The sequence below is a fragment of the Saccopteryx leptura genome, chromosome 7, assembly GCF_036850995.1.
Source record: "Saccopteryx leptura isolate mSacLep1 chromosome 7, mSacLep1_pri_phased_curated, whole genome shotgun sequence".
In the NCBI taxonomy this organism is placed as follows: Eukaryota; Metazoa; Chordata; class Mammalia; order Chiroptera; family Emballonuridae; genus Saccopteryx; species Saccopteryx leptura.
In genome coordinates, this window is record NC_089509.1 from 77,213,451 (window position 1) to 77,234,616 (window position 21,166).

Sequence of the window (21,166 nt, forward strand, 5' to 3'; positions counted from 1 at the left end):
GGGGCTCACTCAGCCAATCGGAGGTGGCTGTTCCGCAGTCACGCTGCCTCCCCCCGGGCCGCTGATCTGCCAATCCGCTGGGTCCTTCCTTCCCCTTTGGGCAGGGCTGCGCCGCGTGAGTGACTTATAGCTCCGCTGTGTTCAAACTTGGCTGAGTGGCAGTTTTGGTTATGTTTCTAGAGAGTAACTAGGAAGGAAGTTCTGTGTTTGCAGCCCAAACTTGGAGATCCTTGTATCATTACTCCTATATCTGAGAACCTGAGACCGAGGACACAGGTGGGGACATTGTTAATCTAGAAGTTCAGTGTAGCAGCTGGAACTTCCTGTAGCTAAACCCAGGGGATGTACTTGTCTTCACCTACTTAAACGTTCAGAAACATTCTGCCCACTTGATGCCTCCATTCTTTAACACTTCTTTCTTGGCCATAATGACGACACATCCTCTTTTACTCTTCTTATCTTTCTGGCATTCTTTCTCCATCTCTGTTCCAACTGCCCCACCAAACCAGTCAGTGTTAAGTGTTGCCAGGGTCCGGAACTTGGTCTACTTTACCTTTACTTCTCGCCTCACACTGTCTTGTGATGACCACACCCACAGCTTCCCAATTTCTTCCAGATGTGGAAGGCTCCTGTCCACACCTCCCCTTAGAGCTGCACAGCCACGTGTACAGCCCCCCACTCGACTCCCTACTTGAATGTAGGGTAATCTGCAAACTATTTATGTTCAGAAACAACTCATTATCTTTTTCCTTAAACCTGTCCTTTCTGAAGAAATGACACATGCCAGATAGCGAGGAGTCATTTTTGACATTGCCTTTGTTATAAAGTACCGTTTTGCAGGGAGACACCAAGTCCAAATGAATTTTTAATTCTTATTTATTTATTTATTTTTTACAGAGACAGAGAGTGAGTCAGAAAGAGGGATAGACAGGGACAAACAGACAGGAACAGAGAGAGATGAGAAGCATCAATCATTAGTTTTTCATTGCGCGTTGCAACACTTTAGTTGTTCATTGATTGCTTTCTCATATGTGCCTTGACCGCAGGCCTTCAGCAGACCGAGTACCCCTTGCTGGAGCCAGCGACCTTGGGCTCAAGCTGGTGGGCTTTTCCTCAAACCAGATGAGTGTTGGGCGGATAAAATGTATTATGCTCACTTTGTTAAAAAGATGGTGCTGCCCACGTGAGGCCGTTGCCCAGGTGATATTAATGTGTGTTGGGGATCGTTGTAGCCTGGGGCTTGGTTTTGGGATTAAGCCTTTCCCACCCTTTTTGATGTGGGGTGGTACAATCCAATCATGCCTCAGAGAAGTGACTTTGTATTAGAGACTTCCCTATTTTGTATATTGGATTAGAGGTTGTGAAGCTACAATATAAAATGGGGGTAGAACAAGAGCTTGTGCTCTTGGTTCCTGAGGTTAGCATGAGAGAGCAGAGAAGGTAGAGCCAGCAGCGGAAGGAGGCCATGTGGAGGAGGCCAGGAAAAGCAGCCAAGATGGCGGAGTGCTGAGTGAGATGCCAGTTTGTACAGAGTTTGTATCTGGGATAAGGAAGGAGATGGGGAACTGAGGAGAATAAGGCTGGTGAGCTAGAAACCTTTGATTCTAGGAAACTCGGATAAGTCAGTGGCTTTGTGAGCACTGAATGTGATTGGGTTTTGGAGCCCAGTGTGTGTTTTTACTTGCCCGCCAGGTACAAGCTAGGATTAAAGACTATGGCCCACCAGTTTGTGGCTCCATTGTTTCTTTACCGACTGTCCGAATCCAATGCTGCATAGGCCAGAAGGCTGCTGTGATAGTGGCCCTGGCCTTAGATACTGGCTTTACAATGAGCCCCAGCTCAATCAAGCTGGCGACCTTGGGGTCTTGAACCCGGGTCCTCTGCATCCCAGTCCGACGCTCTATCCACTGTGCCACCACCTGGTCAGGCTCAAATGAATTTTTAAGGAGTTTTATTAAAGGGAGGAAATTTAATATGCCAGCCGCATATGGCTAACACGGGGCAAAGCTGACCCAAATTGTGCGCACTGCGCACAGCCCTGAGGCAGGTTATATATACCTTTGATCACACACACAGGTTGGTGGGAAAAGGGAGAGGGGGAGTTATGACACTATACATTAGCAAGCTTATAACACTCGTGTATAGGATTTATAAAAAAACATTTCTACATATTAAAACTTATAAGGTAACACCATAGTGAAAAATGTTTTTCATATAAAAGACATTTCTAAATTTTTCAGTGTTTCTTTGCTATTTCTTTGTCTAGAGGTATATGCATAAACTATACTTTTTCAGGATGGGGCAGGGAGCCTACAGGGTCCCAGGGAATAAACTTTTGCAAATGGCCCATTAAAGAAGAAAGAAAGAGAAAGGAAAGTGGCTTGCTTTATCTCTCCCTCCCCTCCACACACCTGGCAAGTGTTTACCCTGTTTCTCACAGAGGTGGGGGAGGGGGAATCTAAGTCTCCCAGCACAAAATCTCTTTACCATACAATGCTGTTGTCTATCCTGAGTTGATGCAAATCACACACAAGTATAAAATCATATTTACAAAATCTCTCTGTATGCCTAGCCCAAATTATAAAATGCCCTAAGCTTCCTGGTAAAAAGGATTTTCTACACAGGATGTCTCTGCAAGCTAGGAAACTTTCACATTCCTTTACTTTCACTCCCTACAGAAAGGAGAGGACAAGAAACCTGACTTGAAAACATCAATATTAATTTTTCAATTCTTTGGTACCTTACCACACCTTCTCCCTCTCGTGGCATACTTTCTCTTGTTTGATTCTTCCTTCTAAATATTTCTCAAGCCTCATCACTTGTCTCCATCATTTATGCCATCTCCCCTTTTCTCTCATTTGGATTACTGCATAGATTTCCAAATAGCTGCCTCACCTCAGCTCTTACCTTTCTTTTAATCCATTCTTTATACAACAGTTTGAATAATTTTGGAATTTTTTTTTCCATTGGTTTCATAGAGAGAGGAAGTCATAGGAAGAGAGAAAGCCCGCGAGAAAAGCATCTACTTGTTGTTCCCCTTAGTTGCTCCATTTAGTTGTGTTATTCATTGATTGCTTCTCATAGGTGCCCTATGAGAGTCCCTACAGGAGTCCAACCATGACATCTGGCACACCAGGTCAACGCTTTCTCCACTGATCAACTCAGTCAGGGCTACTTCAGCATTTTTGTTATTCAAATAAGCCAAACTCTTCCCCCAAATTCAGGTTTCTCATCAGCAGTTCTCCATTTGGAAAGCCCCATAAACCAACATCCCCTACTCCCAGCTTCTTCGCTGTCTAACTTATCTTTTATGTCTCAGCTAAAATATTAGCTAAAATGTCACTTCCCGTGGTAGGCATCCCTGAGGCCAGCCTAGATTAGATCTTCTTGGAGTGTATCCCCATAAAATCAATTGGTTCCTTCAGGTAGATGAAATTTGAATCAAATCTTGACTAATAAGTCAACTTGGATAGGAATGGGAACTAAGTAATTTCACAGGGATATGCTTATATGTGTGTCTATTATAGTTTCTTTTCTCACACCTGTGTACTTCTTCTTGTCACATATTCACCCTCACAAAGCCAGTACTGAGCTGGCAATAGCAATGACCCTTGGTCTCAAAGTAGTGGCGTTCTGTGAAAAGAGATGCTGGGCCTCCAAAAAGAGCACTTCCCTTCCTACTCACCTGTACTGAAACCCAGACAATGTTTGAGCAAAGCTGACTCCAAGAAGCCTAGATAACATGTTCAAAATATTTTTTCTAGTATTGGAAAACCTGCACAGAGATTAGCTGCAATATTGATGGGGGAATTATATAATCTTAACATCTGCAAATAGGTTGTTTCTCTTTGGCTCTCCACATCCTGACTGTCATCCACTTCTATGGATGCTTCCTTCCCAATGTCTTTATCCTCCTTAGTTTTACCATTGTTGACAATACCCTACTGTAGGCCTTCATCAGTTTAAATGTTTTTATTTATTTATTCATTTTTAGAGAGGAGAGAGAGAGGGCGAGAGACAGAGAGGGAGAGAGAGGAGAGAGAGAGACAGAGAGAGAAGGGGGGGAGGAGCTGGAAGCATCAACTCCCATATGTGCCTTGACCAGGCAAGCCCAGGGTTTCGAACCGGTGACCTCAGCATTTCCAGGTCGACGCTTTATCCACTGCGCTACCACAGTTCAGGCCGCCTTCATCAGTTTAGAACTGGAATGCTACAATAGACACCAAGTGGATTACTACTTCCTGTCCCTTTCCCCTCCATTATATTTTTTCAAATTAAATTCTCCAAAACACCACATTTATATGGTCATTCCCTGCTCAAAAGCTTTGACAACTCTGACTGCATTTGATAAACACAAACTTTGTCTGCTGATCTGGATCCTCCACAGAATGTCCCCACCTTTCTTTCCAGCCTTGTCTTCCATTGTCCCATTACCCAACTAAACTCTCTACCCTACTTTCCCCTCGTACTTTTTATCCTCCCGTTTCTTTTTTACACACACTGCTGGCAATTATGGCACATACCAAATGGCGAGTCCTTACTCTCCTCACTTACTAAATCCCTACCCAACTTCTAAAATTAAGCCTAAATCCTACATTCTCTTTTGTGTACCACCTCAACGTGTAGTGATCAATCTGGTCTCTGAATTAATATGATATATGTATATGTGTTTCTATATGGACAAGCATTACAAACTCCTTTATATTATGTTTTTAATTAATGTTTCTTTTTTCAAAAAATTATTTATTGATTTTTAGAGAGAGGTGGGAGAGACAGACAGAAACATTGATCTGTTCCTGTATGTACCCTGATCACGGATTGAACCCTCAACCTCTGTGCATAGAGATGTTGCTCTGACCAAACAAGCCATCTGGCCAAGGCTATATGCTATGGTTTTTAAACTGTCTAAGTCTTATGTCTCAAAGATTCTAAGTTCCTGCAGGGAATATTAATGTATTTTATAAGTTGACTAACATAGTGACTTGCTTAAAAAGTAATCAAATAAAAAAACCAAACAAACAATAAAAAAATACTAGAAATCCAGAAACAATAGACCTAAATGACCCTTACAAGGGTCAGCTTTGGAAGTTATATCTCCATACCAACAATGTCAACAATGCAAAAGGCACAGATCTCAGAAAAATAGCAAATACATTGTCTGGTAGATTGTATTATTTTCCAATATTTTCCTGACCTTTCCACCCCTTGCTGTGGTTCACTAGAGTGGAATGCATCTCCCCTTGCAATGAATCTGGCTTTGGCTATGTGACTTGCTCTAATGGAATGTGGGCAGATGGGATGTACCCACAGCTGACCTGAGACCTTGCATGTTCTGTGTGACCAACTTGTTTTTGTGTGCTTCTTTTCGGCACTAGCATATGGCAGGCTCAAGCCAGCCAGAGCCTTTATAGGGGAGATGTGCGGAGCCTCCCTGAGCCTGCCACCTGGAGCAAAGCCGCTGCAGCCCATCCATGTGCCCATAAATGAGATGGTAAGACATGTCTGCTTGTTGTCATTGTTGTGTGTCACTGAGGCATTTTCGTTTTGGCACTGAAATAGCTGACTAATAAATAGATGACAGAATCAAAATTCTAAATTATCTTAACAGGATAGAATCCTGCTGGGCTGAAACCAACTGTATACAACTTAAAACAGTAAATGCAGCCCTGACCAGTTGGCTCAGTGGGAGTGTTGGCCCAGCATGTGGATGTCCCAGGTTCCATTCCCAGTCTGGGTACACAGGAGAGGTGACCATCTGCTTCTCCACCCCTCTTTCTCTCCTTCTCTCTCTCTCTCTCTCTCTCTCCCCCCTCCTGCAGTCCTGGCTCGATTGCTTTGAGAAACTTGGCCTCTGATGCTGAGGATGGCTCCGTGGGTTCACCTCAAGTGCTAAAAAAAATGGCTTGGTTGCTGAGCAACAGAGCAACAGCCCCAAATGGGCAAAGCATTGCCTATAGTGGGCATGCCGGGTAGATCCTGGTGCTCTCACTAAAAAATTAAAAACAAACAAATAATAAAAAAACCAGCAAATGCAAAGACCTGTGCTTGGGTTAAGTAAAAAGTGTCAAGGTACGTTTTGCTGCCAGTGCAGAGCTTCTGAAAAGTTTTTATCCCTGACCAGTTGGCTTGTGGTAAAGCATCAGCCCAGCGTGTGGAAGTCCTGGGTTTGATTCCCAGTCAGGGCACACAGGAGAAGCCACCATCTGCTTCTCCACCCCAGCCCCTTCTCTCCCCACCCCTCATAGCCATGGCTTAAGTTGGCCCCCAGCACTGAGGATGGCTCAAAGGCCTTGCCTCAGGTGCTAAAATAGTTCGGTGGCCGAGCAACAGAGCAACGATCCCAGATGGACAGAAAATGGGGCAAGGGTGGTTTGCCAGGTGGATCCTGGTCAAGGTACATGTGGGAGTCTCTCTACCTCCCTGCCTCTCACTTGATTTAAAAAAAAATGTTCTTGACACTGCATCTCTGCATCTAGTTGGTCATTGGCAATCAACCAGAAATGGCACATAAAGTGAAACTTATCATCTGCCATCCCTCAACTAGTATATATTCAAAGGAGAGTCAAGAATAGCGAGGAGCCTAGAAGCCACATTTTATGATGACTAATTGAAGGCACTGGAGTGACACAAATACATAAATTCACATGATGTTACAGTGGAAAGACATTCAGAAACTCTGCCAGCCCTCCCCCTGGGAGCAAATTTATTTTTGCTTGGAGAAAATTGTCATTTCTATTCTTCATTTATCTCTTCTTTTATTCCCAACTACCCAGTTGTATTAATTTACTTATATTTACAATAACTGGAGACATAAAGAATACAATGGCAGAGCAAAATATATATATACCATCAGTTACACAGTCTCATTATAAGAAAGTAGAAAGTATTTCCTGATAGATTGTTTTCAATAATGGCTCCATTATTCCTTTTCTTGTATCAGCACCCTTTTGTTATGTGACTTTGTAGCTGCTTCCAGCTTAAGAAGTGGGGACTATTTCTCCACCCCTTGAATCTAGGCTGGCTGGTGACTGGCTTTGACCAATATTATACAGCAGTTGTGACATGATCATTCTGAGCCTAAGCCTGAAGGGGACTTATACTTCACTCCCAGAACCTTCCTGTGCCCATGGTAAATCAGACCAGACTACTGCAGGATAAGATAGCACACAGATCACAGCTGAGTCCCGAAGCTGTCAGGGCTTAGGCCTCAGACAGAAGAGAGAGCCCAAGCAAGATCAGAAGGCCTGACGGGAATAATCAGAACTGTCCAGACTACCTTAGTCTCCTAAGCGATGATAAATGGTTGTTGTTTTACTCCACTGAGTTATGGGGGTAGTTTGGTTCATTTTTGTAGCAACAAAACACTGATAGAGATTTTACAGGGGGGGGGGGGGAGACAGCAAAAAATCCTACTATTGAATTCTAAAACAAAATTGCTCAAGAGGCACAGCCCACTGCTCTTACCTCATCACAAATAATTTCTGTGGGGTTGCTATCTTGTGTGTCCTTACCACACATCTGTGAAAAACTTATCGGCTCTGTGTTGTCTTGACTGCCTTGGTCTGTTTCAAAACAGTAGCTACAAATCTGATTGAAAAAACCTGATAGTAATATATATTTTAAAACTTTTCCTCTCCTCCCATAAGTCATATTGCATTTTAGTCATATGTTTTTCTAATGTTGGCAGTAATGTTGATAACCTAAAGACTTACATTTCATCAGTGTAAGCCATATTTGTTCATCTATAATATAACAAAATTGAAACAAAGATTTTCTAAAATTCCCTGCAGTTGTCTGGATTTTTGATACTTATAGAATATCAAAGTTATGCTCTCAAATACTATTTAGTACATTGGAAAAGTCAGGTATGAAATTAAATTAAAATGGAGGATAGAAAACATAGTATTTTCCAGTACTGCAAGAAGATATAGCCTGACCAGGCGGTGCCACAGTGGATAGAGAGAGCGTCGGACTGGGACACGGAGGACCCAGGTTTGAGACCCCGAGGTCGCTACCTTGAGTGTTGGCTCATCTGGTTTGAGCAAGGCTCACCAGCTTGAGCCCTGAGCCCAAGGTCGCTGGCTCCAGCAAGGGGTCATTCAGTCTGCTGTGCCCCCCACCCCCATCAAGGCACTTATGAGAAAGCAATCAATGAACAACTAAGGTGCCGCAATAAAGAATTGATGTTTCTCATTTCTCTTCCTTTCTGTCTTTCTGTCCCTATCTGTCCCTCTCTCTGACTCTCTCAAACACACACAGAAAAGATACAGAAATGGAAATGCATGGAAACACACTGAGACAGAAAGAAAAAAGGTGAGACTGAGAGAGGGAAAATATTTTAAAACGTTATTTTTTCTGGGTGGTAGATTACTTCTTTATAATTTCCTTCCTCCCCTCCCCCTAAAAAGATGTCTACGATGAGCACTGTTACATTTGTAGTGCAAACACCCTCACAAGCACTTTTCAAGTCCTGTGCTTTCAGGACGGCGACCAATGCCTGCCCAGAATGACAGGCAGATGCCGGTAGCCGGCTTTTGGAAAGGTTCCCAAAACAGCGGGGCCGGCGCGCGGCGGGAGGGAAGCGACTGCCGGGAAGAGCCGCCCCACGTGCTTTCGGGGAAATGGCCGGGGAGCGAGAAGGAGCAGGATTGAGAGGAAACCGAAAAGCGAAAGTCAGCGGCAGAGGGAGCAGTACGCAGGCGCAGGCCCGGGGCTTTCCCACTGAGTGCCGGTTGGTCTGCGGTTCCCTCCTGCAGCCTCTGCTTTTGCATCTAGTGGTCTCTGGACAAAGTGAACGGAGGCAGGGTGGGTGCCCTTAATTTTAGAGGGAGAGAGAGGAACATTTTCCAATTATTTAAGGTGCTGGAAACTTAACCCATCCCACTTCCACTTTCTTTTTCTTCCCTTCCCCTAGAAATGTCCCCTTTTCCTAACCTCATTTCACTATCCGCACAATCTGTATGCGTGTTAACTCAGATCTTACTGGTCTTTCAAGCTCTGACCCTCATGCAGCTGTGGTTCCTGACTTGAAACCAGAGATGGCTGTTTCTTCTGTCCTTTTGCTAAATCTGCAAAGGGGGCTTTGCTCTTTCTCTTCAGGTCTTCTGGCTCCCTGCCTTGTCCTTTATGGTGATTATACCAATTAATGGCAGAGAAAAATTTAGTCACTAGACCATGATTTCGAACTTTTGACAGGCCCAGGAAAAAATAACGTTGGCCCTACCTGCAGATTGCATGACTTATTGAATGGTTTCAGTAGGCACTGACCTCGTTCCTTTGGGCTCCGCTCAACCACTTTTTTTTTTTAAGATTTTATTTATTTATTTATTTATTTATTTATTTATTTATTTAGAGACAGAGAGAGGGATAGATAGGGACAGACAGACAGGAATGCAGAGAGATGAGAAGCATCAATGATCGGTTTTTCGTTGCGACACCTTAGTTGTTCATTGATTGCTTTCTCATATGTGCCTTGACTGCGGGCCTTCAGCAGACTGAGTAACCCCTTGCTCAAGCCAGCGAACTTGGGCTCAAGCTGGCGACCTCAGGGTCTTGAACCTGGGTCTTCCGCATCCCAGTTCAACGCTCTATCCACCGCGCCACCGCCTGGTCAGGCTCTGCTCAACCACTTTTAATGGTCTCTACCTATCAATACTTACAGTGACCTAAGGACCAACCTAGGACCTCCAATGTGTGAGGGGACCCACCCTACTAGACCATAGCCTCCTGCCTTGCATGAGAGTGGGCACCAGTCCCCAGGGCTGCACACCAACACTGTGGCGAATGCACTTCACATAATTTTCACAGTGCAGATGGATGTTTATTTTTCTGGTTACAAAGAGAGGACAGGAGCAAGCTATATAATTTCCAGTGCAAATTTCCAAACTTTATTAAGAATTTCAAGAAGGCAACAACAGAACATTAAACCAAGCATGGGGTCCTTCTGAGGGCTTGGCCCTGTGCAACTGCACAGGTAGCACCTCCATGGAGCCCCTAGTGTGGCGCTCTAGGGGGAGTTCTTCTGTGGAAACCTCACTAGATGTTTACTTGAAACAAATGAAAACTTAGATCCAATAAAGAAACATTGTACCACCACTCCTTCCTGTAGAGCCTGCAGTTATGTCAGCTTTCCTTGTAGAGCCCTGCACGACCTGGTCTTGCCTCCTTTCTTACCCATCTCATCTCACTCTCTCCATGCCTCACTATACTCGCCTTCCCAGGCCTCTTCCTGCTCTTCCAGTGGCCCGGGCTTTTACCTGTTTAGGTCCTATATATATACTGTGCTTTTGGGATGCTGTTTTCCTGGCTGTGTTCATGGACCTCATTCTTTAGGTCCTCAGCTCAAATATCATCTTCTCAGAGAGACCTTCATTGACCTCTTCTTCCAGTTACTTTATACCACATTTGTATTCTTTGTAGCACTTGTTAAATTTGTCCTTTATTATTTGCTTGTCTGTCTTTCTCTCTCCTCATGGAATGAGGGTCATCGGGCTGTTATAGCTGTCTCATCTTGGTTCCAAGGGAATATTAACCCTAATGCCCCAAGTTATCTGTATGAATTACTGTGGTAAGCAGTTATACAGACATGAGCAGAGCAAAGATGATATAAGCCAGGCACAGAAGGTTACCAGGGAGCAAAGCCCTGGGTGTCTAGCAATGGGCAAAATTTGGAAAACAAGGATCTCACCCCTAGGGTAACCTTTCCTCCACTGGCATATTGGCGGTCATGCAGTTGAGATCCCCTGACTTTCATGTCATTGGTCATGCAGTTCATACCCTGCCCTGACATTTCCTCCCCTGCCATATCGATTGTCATGTGGTTTTAGATGCCCTTAGAAAAGGAACAAGGGGCAGGAGAACAGCATCATACAATCCGCGTACAAGCCTTTGCACGGCCACTCTCTTAAGCATTAAGCCCTAGAGATAATATCTAGGACGCAATGTGTTTCACTCCAGGCCCAGAAAAGCAGCAAAATCAGACAAGCAATGACATGGCTGACCTCAGGACCAGCTGCATTGACCAATCAGTGGAGACTATGACCATAAAAGGACATATCTGGAGAGCTGGTGAATATTATTCTTTTGAGATCTCACCTAAAACACCACCCTTAAAATCCTTTAGGACTGAGGACCCAGCAACCCCCCCCCCCATATCTGGGAGCATGCGCATACCTTTCCCTCCCCCTTTCCTTCCCCCATAGGCATATATCTCCTAAACTCTGAGGGTCCCCACAAGACTTGCAACCGGGGGAGCAGTGGGCACTGGCAGCTCCTCCTGGGCTAACCCCACGATCCTGACTCCAAGGCCCCCTTTTCTCTGACTACCCAGTGAACTAAAGCAGCCCTGCCTAGGCTATCCTGTTGCTTCTTCTGTTCTAGACCCTTCCTTGTTTCGCTGTTCCCAGCTTTAGTAAACTTACTCTCAAAATCACCCGACTCATACTGTGAAATTTTTCCTGCACGAAGTCAAGAACCCACACAGTACTGGCTGGCCCAAGACAGACCCATAGGGCAGGTCCCATGCCTGGCAATATTACCTTCTCTCTTATATACCATGTGCCATGTACCGCCCTTGGCAGACTGAGAAGATAGTCAAGCAAATTGCTTTCTGTGTCTTGTGGTTCATATGGGAAACCCTGGTTGAGAAAGGCAATGCCTGATACAGAGCCAGTCTTAATACTCTTTGAATGAGTGAATAGCATCCTTGACCAGCACTGGGATCAGGTATCACAGATTAATTCAACATTCAGACCTTAGCACTGGCATTAGGCCTATGGAGCTAGAATTGAGAGGGAGGAGAATAAAGAACATGTGTGTTCTGGAAAACTACCCTAAAATCCATAAAGGATTTTAATGAGGGCAGCATTCTTCTATGCCCTTTAACCTCCCCCCCATCTTCACCCTGTCTAGATGTCCTCAGATTCTTCCTCTCAGGGGCAGCTGATGAGCTGTCTAAGTGGATGACTATTAAACCTAATGTAAGAGAGTGTTGCATAGCATTTTTACCAGGGACAGGAGTAAAGGCTGTAAGTTTAATGGGTTAAGGGAAAAATGTCAGGAGCACTTGAGTCGGAAGATGTCTGGGATGCTTGGCACACATGAGATACCTAAATTAAAGGAAGTTAGAGTGAGACAATAAACAGTATCATTCCAGAGCATTTATACAGAGTTTGGCAGTTAAGAGCGAGGTCAAGTAGAGGGGAGGTCCTATGTGGTTTGAGCAATAGCAAGTGTGTTTTGGTTATTCAGTTTGAAGGATAATATTGGGGACTATTCCATGATTTTAGAGTTTGAAGGCATTATAAAGTGAACTCTAGCTCAGTCTTGCTGGCAGACCAAAGAACAAAGAAAAAAAAGGAAGTAATTACCATTTTCTTTTTTTTCTTTTTTCTTTTTTTTTTAAATAAAAAGAGAGAGGGATAGACAGGGACAGACAGACAGGAACAAAGAGAGATGAGAAGCATCAATCATCAGTTCTTCATTGCACGTCGCAACACCTTAGTTGTTTGATTGCTCTCCCATATGTGCCTTGACCGGGGCCCTCAGCAGACCGAATAACCCCCTGCTGGAGCCAGCGACCCTGGGTTCAAGCTGGTGGGATTTTGCTCAAACCAGATGAGCCTGTGCTCAAGCTGGTGACCTCGGGGTCTCAAACCTGGGCCCTCTGCATCCCAGTCTGACACTCCATCCACTGTGCCACCACCTGGTCAGGCAATTACCATTTTCTATGTGTTCAAACATCAAATCCTTAACAAATACGTATTAAAGGGCAGACTGTGCTAGATTCTAGGAATATGACTCTGAACAAAGCCTTGTTGGTCCTCGGACATACTTACTTAGAATCTAATGAAGAAGACAGATGATATGCATTTACAACAAAGATGATAAAAACTGTTGGGGGATTTAAAGGATATGAAGCAGGCATGATATGACCTGAGCAGTGTGTGTATGTGTGTGTGTGTGTGTGTGTGTGCGCGTGCGCACGCGTGAGCGCACGCATGTTTAAAAGGAAGGCTTTTCTGAGGCTGGAGACTTGAGAGGGTAGAGTGGAGGGAGGTAAGACAGAGCATGGCCATCAAAGAAACTGAAAGTGATTCAGTCAGTCTCTTTTGTGTATGTTTTGGAGGCTGGGAAGCCATTGTTGAGAGAAGTGATGAGAGATGAATTGAAGCATAAAAAGAGACTAAAAAATGTCTTTAGAAATGTCTGTTAAGAATTATAATTTTCATCCTAAACTGGGATTCTTTATTTTTTATTTTTTTAATTCATTTTAAAGAGGAGAGGGAGAGACAGAGAGAGAGAAGGGAGGGGAGGAGCAGGAAGCATCAACTCTCATATGTGCCTTGACCAGGCAAGCCCAGGGTTTCGAACCGGCAACCTCAGCATTTCCAGGTCGACACTTTATCCACTGCGCCACCACAGGTCAGGCCTAAACTGGGATTCTTAACTATTTGTTGTGTCATGGACCCTTTGGAAGTCGAATGAAACCTATGAATTCCTTCAAAGAATAATGTAGGGTTTTTTCCAAATAAAAATTAAAATGGAAACTAAGTATACTAAAACACAAATATCAAAATATTAAAACCAACTTTGTAATATAGTAATATAAGTGCTTCTTTATTAATGGCATTAAATAAGATCTAATAATGTGTCTGATGAATGCAATTTCAAAATTATGCTTAGCATAAGCAATATCTTGAGATAAATGTAACAACTGTAGTGTGACAAATACGTGGTATAGGTGATGGTTTGTTGCCTTTCTACCTAGTTAAAAAAATTTGTTTCAGAAAAAAGTTTATAGAAATAAAATTTTAACTATTGCCATCCAAATTCATGAAGCTCCAAAATTCTGTCCATAATCTCCAGGTAAAAACTGCCAATTCAGAGACCATCATGAGCCATTTGAAGATTTTAAGCCGGGAGTGAAATGATCCAATTTACTTGAAATAGAACCCCCTGTCTACAGAGGAAGTCACATGGAATTGTTTATTGAATTTTACTGGAAGAGTGTTGCAGAAAATGTCCTTCTTACCATGTTTCTAGAGCGTTCTCTTTGTGAGGACTCTGGTTGAAATTATCTGTGTCTTACAGTGGTGGTTACACAACTCTCTGGGTTTATCAGAAAAAGGTGCATTTGACTAATTAAGCTAGACTTTAAAAAATGTGATCAGTCAAATCAATCAATGCTCATGATCAGTTTAAAAAAGACTCTATGTCAGAAATTGGAGCATTTACACACAGAAGCCAGTTTACTAAGTCCGGACTACAATAATCTGCTGTTGGAACACAGCACTAAGAGATTTGGCCCCTAATTCTGTTCCTTCTGAACAGAATTGGGTCTTCTAAACCATGTGAGGTAAAGAAAATTCCCTTGGGTTTGCAGACCCACATTCATTCTTAATGGTTCTTTGGGGATTTTCCTTGCTACCCTGAGAATTTGAGGAAATCCACTGTCAGCTGTCTTTCCTCAGCATTTATTCTGGATAAAGGTACTGATACTCAGTAAAATTAGTCAGAGATTCTTTATATTAAAAAGGATTTGAAAAGGGATTAGCAAAATAGACATCTGTGATTGGTGTGGGATGGGTGAGGGGAAAAGTGAAAATGTGACTAATATTTTGAAAATCTACCTTATATTTCATTAAATGCTGCTTATTTGCTCTTAGTTGGCAGAAAACAAATATTCTGCAGTATAGAGGATGGAATCTCCTATTAGGAAGGTAGTTTATGTTGAAACGTTTTCTTTTGAAACTTGTTTTTTATGAAACATTGTCCTCCCTGATTGGCTTGCATGGAGGACAGGAAATGGTGGAAGAAGTTAGAGAGGAGTCCTCCAGAGGGGACTGTCATCTCCGACTGTGGTCAGAACTCACCTTGGATACCGGCCTCAGGGTTTGTCTGCACGACAATGCCACAGTATCCCCTGGCTCAGCAGTTTCCCGAGGGCCTGGCAGACATGGAGCGCTCCCAGGTGCTGGCACTGGGGGATCCCACACTATTATAAAGGGCATCAGCTGGACAGTGGCATCACTAAGCATCTAACTTGGCCCACATTATCAGTGCCCTGGAGACCACCAGGAATGACTCTGGATCCCTCTCCCTAATAAGAAGTATCCCGGGATACCCTGTGAACTCCAGGGTAATAATGCCCCATTATTACTTCCCCGTTGTGCCTAACATGATGACTCTTACCTGCTGGAACTCAGGGCCCTGGCTTACTCGGCTTTTCCCTCAGGTCTTCCTGCTGATGTTTGAGTAACGTAGTGTGACTGTTATTCTTGACCTATTCTGAAATCTTAACACTCGAACCTTCTACAGCCAAAATCATTAGTAACATTAGTAATCAGAAATGAAACACATACAAACAAGTTTTTAGTTAATACTATATTCACACTTGATTTTTAGAAGTGTCTTATCTTGCAAGTTTAGCTGCAGCTTTGGTTTTCAGCATTTCAGTCACAGCACTCTCAACTGGGGATGTCACGCTGGTGAGAGGAGTGCGTCAGACACCACCATTTCAATATTACAAAGCTGAAGAAATAAGATGTGAATGTTGGCAAAGATCAGTCTTTATACTTTTTCACTGGCTTCCTTCTTTGAGTGTCAAGAGTTTATCCTGTCATTCAGCAGAATATGGAGACTTCATCTAAAATTAAAAAATGAAAATGACCTTTGAGGAAACTACTGTTTGGCAAATAAATCACTATTTCTGATTTAAACATCCTCATGTTTACTAAATACTTCATAATCATTCCACCAATTAACTACTAAGTATTCAAAATGTACCTTTTAAGTATATGAATGAAACTGTTTTAAGATCTATTCATCCCACCAAAAATGTAAGAGGAAATGGGTGCAAAATGTAGCAAAAGTTCTCTCATAACTAATTTAAGGACAAGTAACATTGGAATAGGCTGTCTGAGGAGAGTATGGACTTTTCATCCCTGGAAGTCTTCATGAGAAGAACTAAAACCCACTTGATTTATAGTCAGATAGAAATACTGACTAATATGTGTTGTCTGCTGAAGAGGGGGGAGCGCTGGGGTTGGTAGGGCCAATAGTGAGTGGAATTAGAGACGAAGTGTATTTGATTGGGTACAGGAATATTTTGCCATGTCATAGCTTCCAATGGAAAGAATTTTAAGCAGTTCAGGTGAAGATGTCAGCTTTCAATGTGGGCAATATCAGCAATACACAGAACCACACAGACATCTCTAATATTATGTTAATGAATTTGTGTTTTCACTGCCCAGGCAGAATATCGGCCCCTTGGATTCACACACCACCATTGCTTATTTAGGAATGTCCTTGACCAGCCATGGAAAAGAAATGGAACAAAAAATTATCAGGTTTATATGGAACTATATGGGCTTGCCTGGTCAAGGCACATATGGGAGTTGATGCTTCCTGCTCCTCCTCCCTTCTCTCTCTCTCTCTCTCTCTATCTCCATCCCCTCTCTATAATGAATAAATAAAATCTTTAAAATATATATATATGGAACTATAAAATATCCCGAATAGCCAAAGCAATCCTAAGGAAAAAGAACAAAGCTGGGGACATTACAATACCTGACTTCAAATTATATTATAGAGCCACGATAATCAAAAGAGCATGGTATTGGCAGAAAAATAGATACTCAGAACAGAATAGAAAGCCCAGAAATAAAACCACAGGTATATGGTCAACTAATTTTTGATAAAGGGGCCCACGACACACAATGGAGAAAAGAAAGCCTCTTCAACAAATGGTGCTGGGAAAACTGGAAAGCCACATGAAAAAGAATGAAACTCAACTACAGTTTGTCCCCTTGTACTAAAATTAATTCAAAATGGATCAAAAACCTAAATATAAGACTTGAAACAATAAATTACATAGAAGAAAACATAGGTACTAAACTCATGGACCTTGGGTATAAAGAGCACTTTATGAATTTGACCCCAAAGGCAAGGGAAGTGAAGGCAAAGATAAATGAGTGAGAATACATCAGACTAAGAAGCTTTTGCACAGCAAAAGAAACTGACAACAAAACAGACAGCCAACTAAATGGGAGATGATATTTTCAAACAACAGCACAGATAAGGGCCTAATATCCAAAATATACAAAGAACTCATAAAACTCAACAACAAACAAACAATCCAATAAAAAAATGGGAAGAGGACATGAACAGACACTTCTCCCACGAAGAAATACAGATGGCCAACAGATATATGAAAAGATGCTCATTTTCATTAGCTATTAGAGAAATTCAAATCAAAACTACAATGATACACACCTCACACCTGTTAGATTAGCTATTGTCAACAAGACAGGTAATAACAAGTGTTGGAGAGGCTGTGGAGAAAAAGGAACCCTCATCCACTGTTGGTAGGAATGTAAAGTAGTACAACTATTATGGAAGAAAGTATGGTGGTTCCTCAAAAACTTAAAAATAGAACAATCTTATGACCCAGCAATCCCTCTACTGGGTATATAATTTACCCCCAAGACTCAAAAACATAGGTACGTAAAGACACATGCAGCCCCATGTTCATTGCAGCATTGTTCACAGTGACCAAGACATGGAAACAACCAAAAAGCCTTTCAATAGATGATTGGATAAAGATGATATGGTACATAAATACAATGAAATACTACTCAGCCATAAGAAATGATGACATCGGATCATTTACAACAGGGGTGGTCAACCTTTTTATACCTACCACCCACTTTTGTATCTCTGTTAGTAGTAAAATTTTCTAACCGCCCACCGGTTCCACAGTAATGGTGATTTATAAAGTAGGGAAGTAACTTTACTTTATAAAATTTATAAAGCAGAGTTATAGCAAGTTAAAGCATATAATAATAATTACTTATCAAGTACTTTATGTCAGATTTTTGCTAAGTTTGGCAGAATAAATCTTTATAAAACAACTTACTATAGTTAAATCTATCTTTTTATTTATACTTTGGTTGCTCTGCTACCATCCACCATGAAAGCTGGAACACTCTCTAGTGGGCGGTAGGGACCAGGTTGACTACCACTGATTTACAACAACATGGATGGACCTTGATAACATTATACGGAGTGAAATAAGTAAATCAGAAAAAACTAAGAACTATATGATTCCATACATAGATGGGACATAAAAATGAGACTCAGGGACATGGACAAGAGTGTGGTGGTTACCTGGGGGTGGGGGGAGAATAAGGAGGGGGAGGTGCACAAAGAAAACCAGATAGAAGGTGACAGAAGACTATATGACTCTGGGTGATAGGTATGCAACATAATCAAGTGTCAAAATAACCTGGAGATGTTTTCTCTGAACCTATGTACCCTGATTGATCAATGACACCCCATTAAAATTAATAATAATAATAATAATAATAATAAAAGAAACAAAAGGGAACATACTGCAGTCTCAATGGTTGTGGGACTCAGGTTTTCTCTCAGCACTGCATACACACTTGGAGACATGGGAAGAAGGTCTGACGGAGACTGTGGCTCAGTTGAATCACTTCGGCTTAAAGACATAACAAGGTAAATATCGAAAAGGATTTAAAAATTATAGCTTCTGCTGACTTTCTGTGTCAGGAACTCATTTCTAAGGCTTTATTTATTTGTGATACTGAGATGCCTAATTCATCACTAAATATCACAACATTCAGCCTGCTGTGGAATATATGGCATATACCAGTAACAGGGCAACTTTATAACTCCAGTCATGGGAGACTGGTGTGTCTTAAAGACTAGCTTTATGTATGTAAAAAAATGGAATATTGAGAATTAAAATGCTTTATTCTCAGTTATATGTATTCTGCTCTACCCTTAAATTTCCTATATAAAGGCATTTTTTTGTATGAATTCAATAATAAATATTTTACATGTGATTAAGATTACTTACATTGTTGAGATGGGAATAAAAACAGAAGGAACATAACCTTTGTCTCCCCTTTCTGTTGGTCTTGAAACTGGAAAAGAAAGGCACAATGTTGGGGAAAATGTTATTAATATTGTTGATAAAATAGGAACAAAATTCTAAAGAGATATAAGTAATGCTGAAAAGAAGAGAGAATACAATAGCTTAGTGATTCCCAAAGCTTTTCGGTTGAAGTTGAGTATTTTAGATGAGCATAAAATTTGCAAGAAGAGAAAAACACATCTGACCTTACATATTAATCTCTTTAAAAAGTATGAGAAAAATTGGGAGTCAACTATATTACTGGCTTCTGTGTTACATTTAAGTTTGATTATAAAAACTGATTTATGTATTGGGGGATTTGTAGTAATTCAGGTCTTTTCACTAAAACTGACAGCAATCATAATCTTGTAATTACACAAATTTTTGCAGCACAGACATCAGTGCTACTAAAAGTACTATTGTATTATAGTTACAGTAATGTGCAAACTTCACCCTGGAAACATTCCCCAAATTTCTCTGGTATGTATACTATGTTGAGCTTGTGCTTGTTCCAACTGTAATGTAAGCCAACTGTAATTTTTCAACTATAATTTGTTTCATTTACATTTATTATTTCATTTTATTAGATGTGAAGACACTTAGGGTTTGTTGTTGTTGTGTTATTTTCTTTTTTGTTTGTTCTAGAAGGGGATAAAGTAGGGTGGCCATAGTCACCTTCTGTGAGTGATAACTCTAGGCTATTCCATAAGCTGGTGCTCATAGATTTAGTTGATATAGATGAACATTTTAATGGATTGTTTATACTTCCATTAAAAAAAACTGAATGATGAACTTGTGTTGCAATTATGTAGCTAATTTAATGAATGTTTTTTCATATATTCAACCTATATTTACCAAATGCCTCTTTGAGCCAGGTATTATTTTAGGCCATTAGCATATAACCAGGAAAGGCAGGAATGTCAGACTTGTTATTGGTAGGCTAGGAGGTGGGAGAAGTTCCAAAGCCCGCTTTGTACCCTTCTGGGCAAATAAACAATACTAAGTTATGAGACTACCGTAAGGTAAGACATATATACAGTGTGTCCGTAAAGTCATGGTGCACTTTTGACCAGTCACAGGAAAGCAACAAAAGGAGATAGAAATGCAAAATCTGCACCAAATAAAAGGAAAACCCTCCCAGTTTCTGTAGGATGATGTGGCAGCATATGTGCATAAACAGATGAAGACGTAACACCGTGTATACAGCAGAGCAGCCCATGGCCATGCCAGTCGAGATGCGGACGGTTCAGAGGAAAGTTCAGTGTGTTCTGTGGCTCGCTAAATTCGAATCCGTGACCAAAGTGCCACGTGAATATCAGCACGTTTATAATGAAGCGCCACCACATAGGAATAACATTACTCGGTGGGATAAGCAGTTGAAGGATACCGGCAGTTTGGTGGAGAAACCCCGTTCTAGGAGGCCATCAGTCAGTGACGAGTCTGTAGAGGCTATACGGGGTAACTACCTAAGGAGCCCTAAAATATCTGTGCGTGAGCACACATCAAACTGCACTGAATAGGTATAAAACTGTGAGGGTTTTCCTTTTATTTGGTGCAGATTTCACATTTCTATCATCTTTTGTTGCTTTCCTGTGACCAGTCAAAAGTGCACCATGACTTTATGGACACTGTATATTAAGTTTATAAACTATGGGCTGCTTTTGCAAAAAAACCAGACTTGCTTAAATTTTAATGGCTTTCTAATCATTACCTTCTTTTTCTTTTCCTCTCCTCCAGTCACAGAAGTGAAGTCTATGGTTCCACAGAAGGAAGGAGAAAACCAAAACTCAAGCGGCTGTGAGAGGCCCCTACGGCTCTGGTGAAGTCCGGTTACACACACTGATTAGCCCCGGAAGCCCCCTTTCAGGAGCTGCTGACACACCACTTCCTTGCTAAGGCTTTGACCTCCACATTACACTCCTGACCTGTGGATAGAGCACTCCACAGTGGATAGAGCACTGAGCTGAAACACAGGTCGCTGGTTTGAAACCCCAGGCTTGCCCAGCCAAGGCACATACGAGAAGCTATCAACGAAAAACTAAAGTGAAGCAATTATGAGCTTTCTCTCCTTTCTCTCTCTCTCTGAAATCAATACATAAAATCTTAGAAGAAAATCATTAAAAACATAATCAAAGTAAACATAAAAGGAGGAACTTCATTTAGTTTAACCCAATAGTGGTTATTTTCCAAAATATTAAGAAAAAAAGCAAACAGAAAGAACCTAAC

At 41.8% G+C, this 21,166-nt stretch overlaps 1 protein-coding gene and 1 long non-coding RNA gene across 2 annotated transcripts in view; one reads left to right on the forward strand and one right to left on the reverse strand.

Moving 5' to 3' along the window:
- Positions 1–110: 110 nt before the first annotated feature.
- LOC136378937 (uncharacterized) lies at positions 111–21,165 on the forward strand. The gene is made up of 3 exons (XR_010746654.1): positions 111–276; positions 5,376–5,491; positions 20,678–21,165. It is a non-coding gene; the product is annotated as an uncharacterized lncRNA (long non-coding RNA).
- STAT4 (signal transducer and activator of transcription 4) overlaps positions 15,223–21,166 on the reverse strand; it is a 108,974-nt gene continuing 103,030 nt past the window's right edge. The window contains exons 22-24 of the mRNA XM_066346378.1: positions 18,884–18,950; positions 18,394–18,502; positions 15,223–15,646 (exon numbers count right to left, since the gene is read on the reverse strand). Coding sequence (XP_066202475.1) covers positions 15,620–15,646; positions 18,394–18,502; positions 18,884–18,950 — 203 coding nt within the window. The 3' untranslated portion in view covers positions 15,223–15,619. The remainder of the gene's footprint in view (positions 15,647–18,393; positions 18,503–18,883; positions 18,951–21,166) is intronic.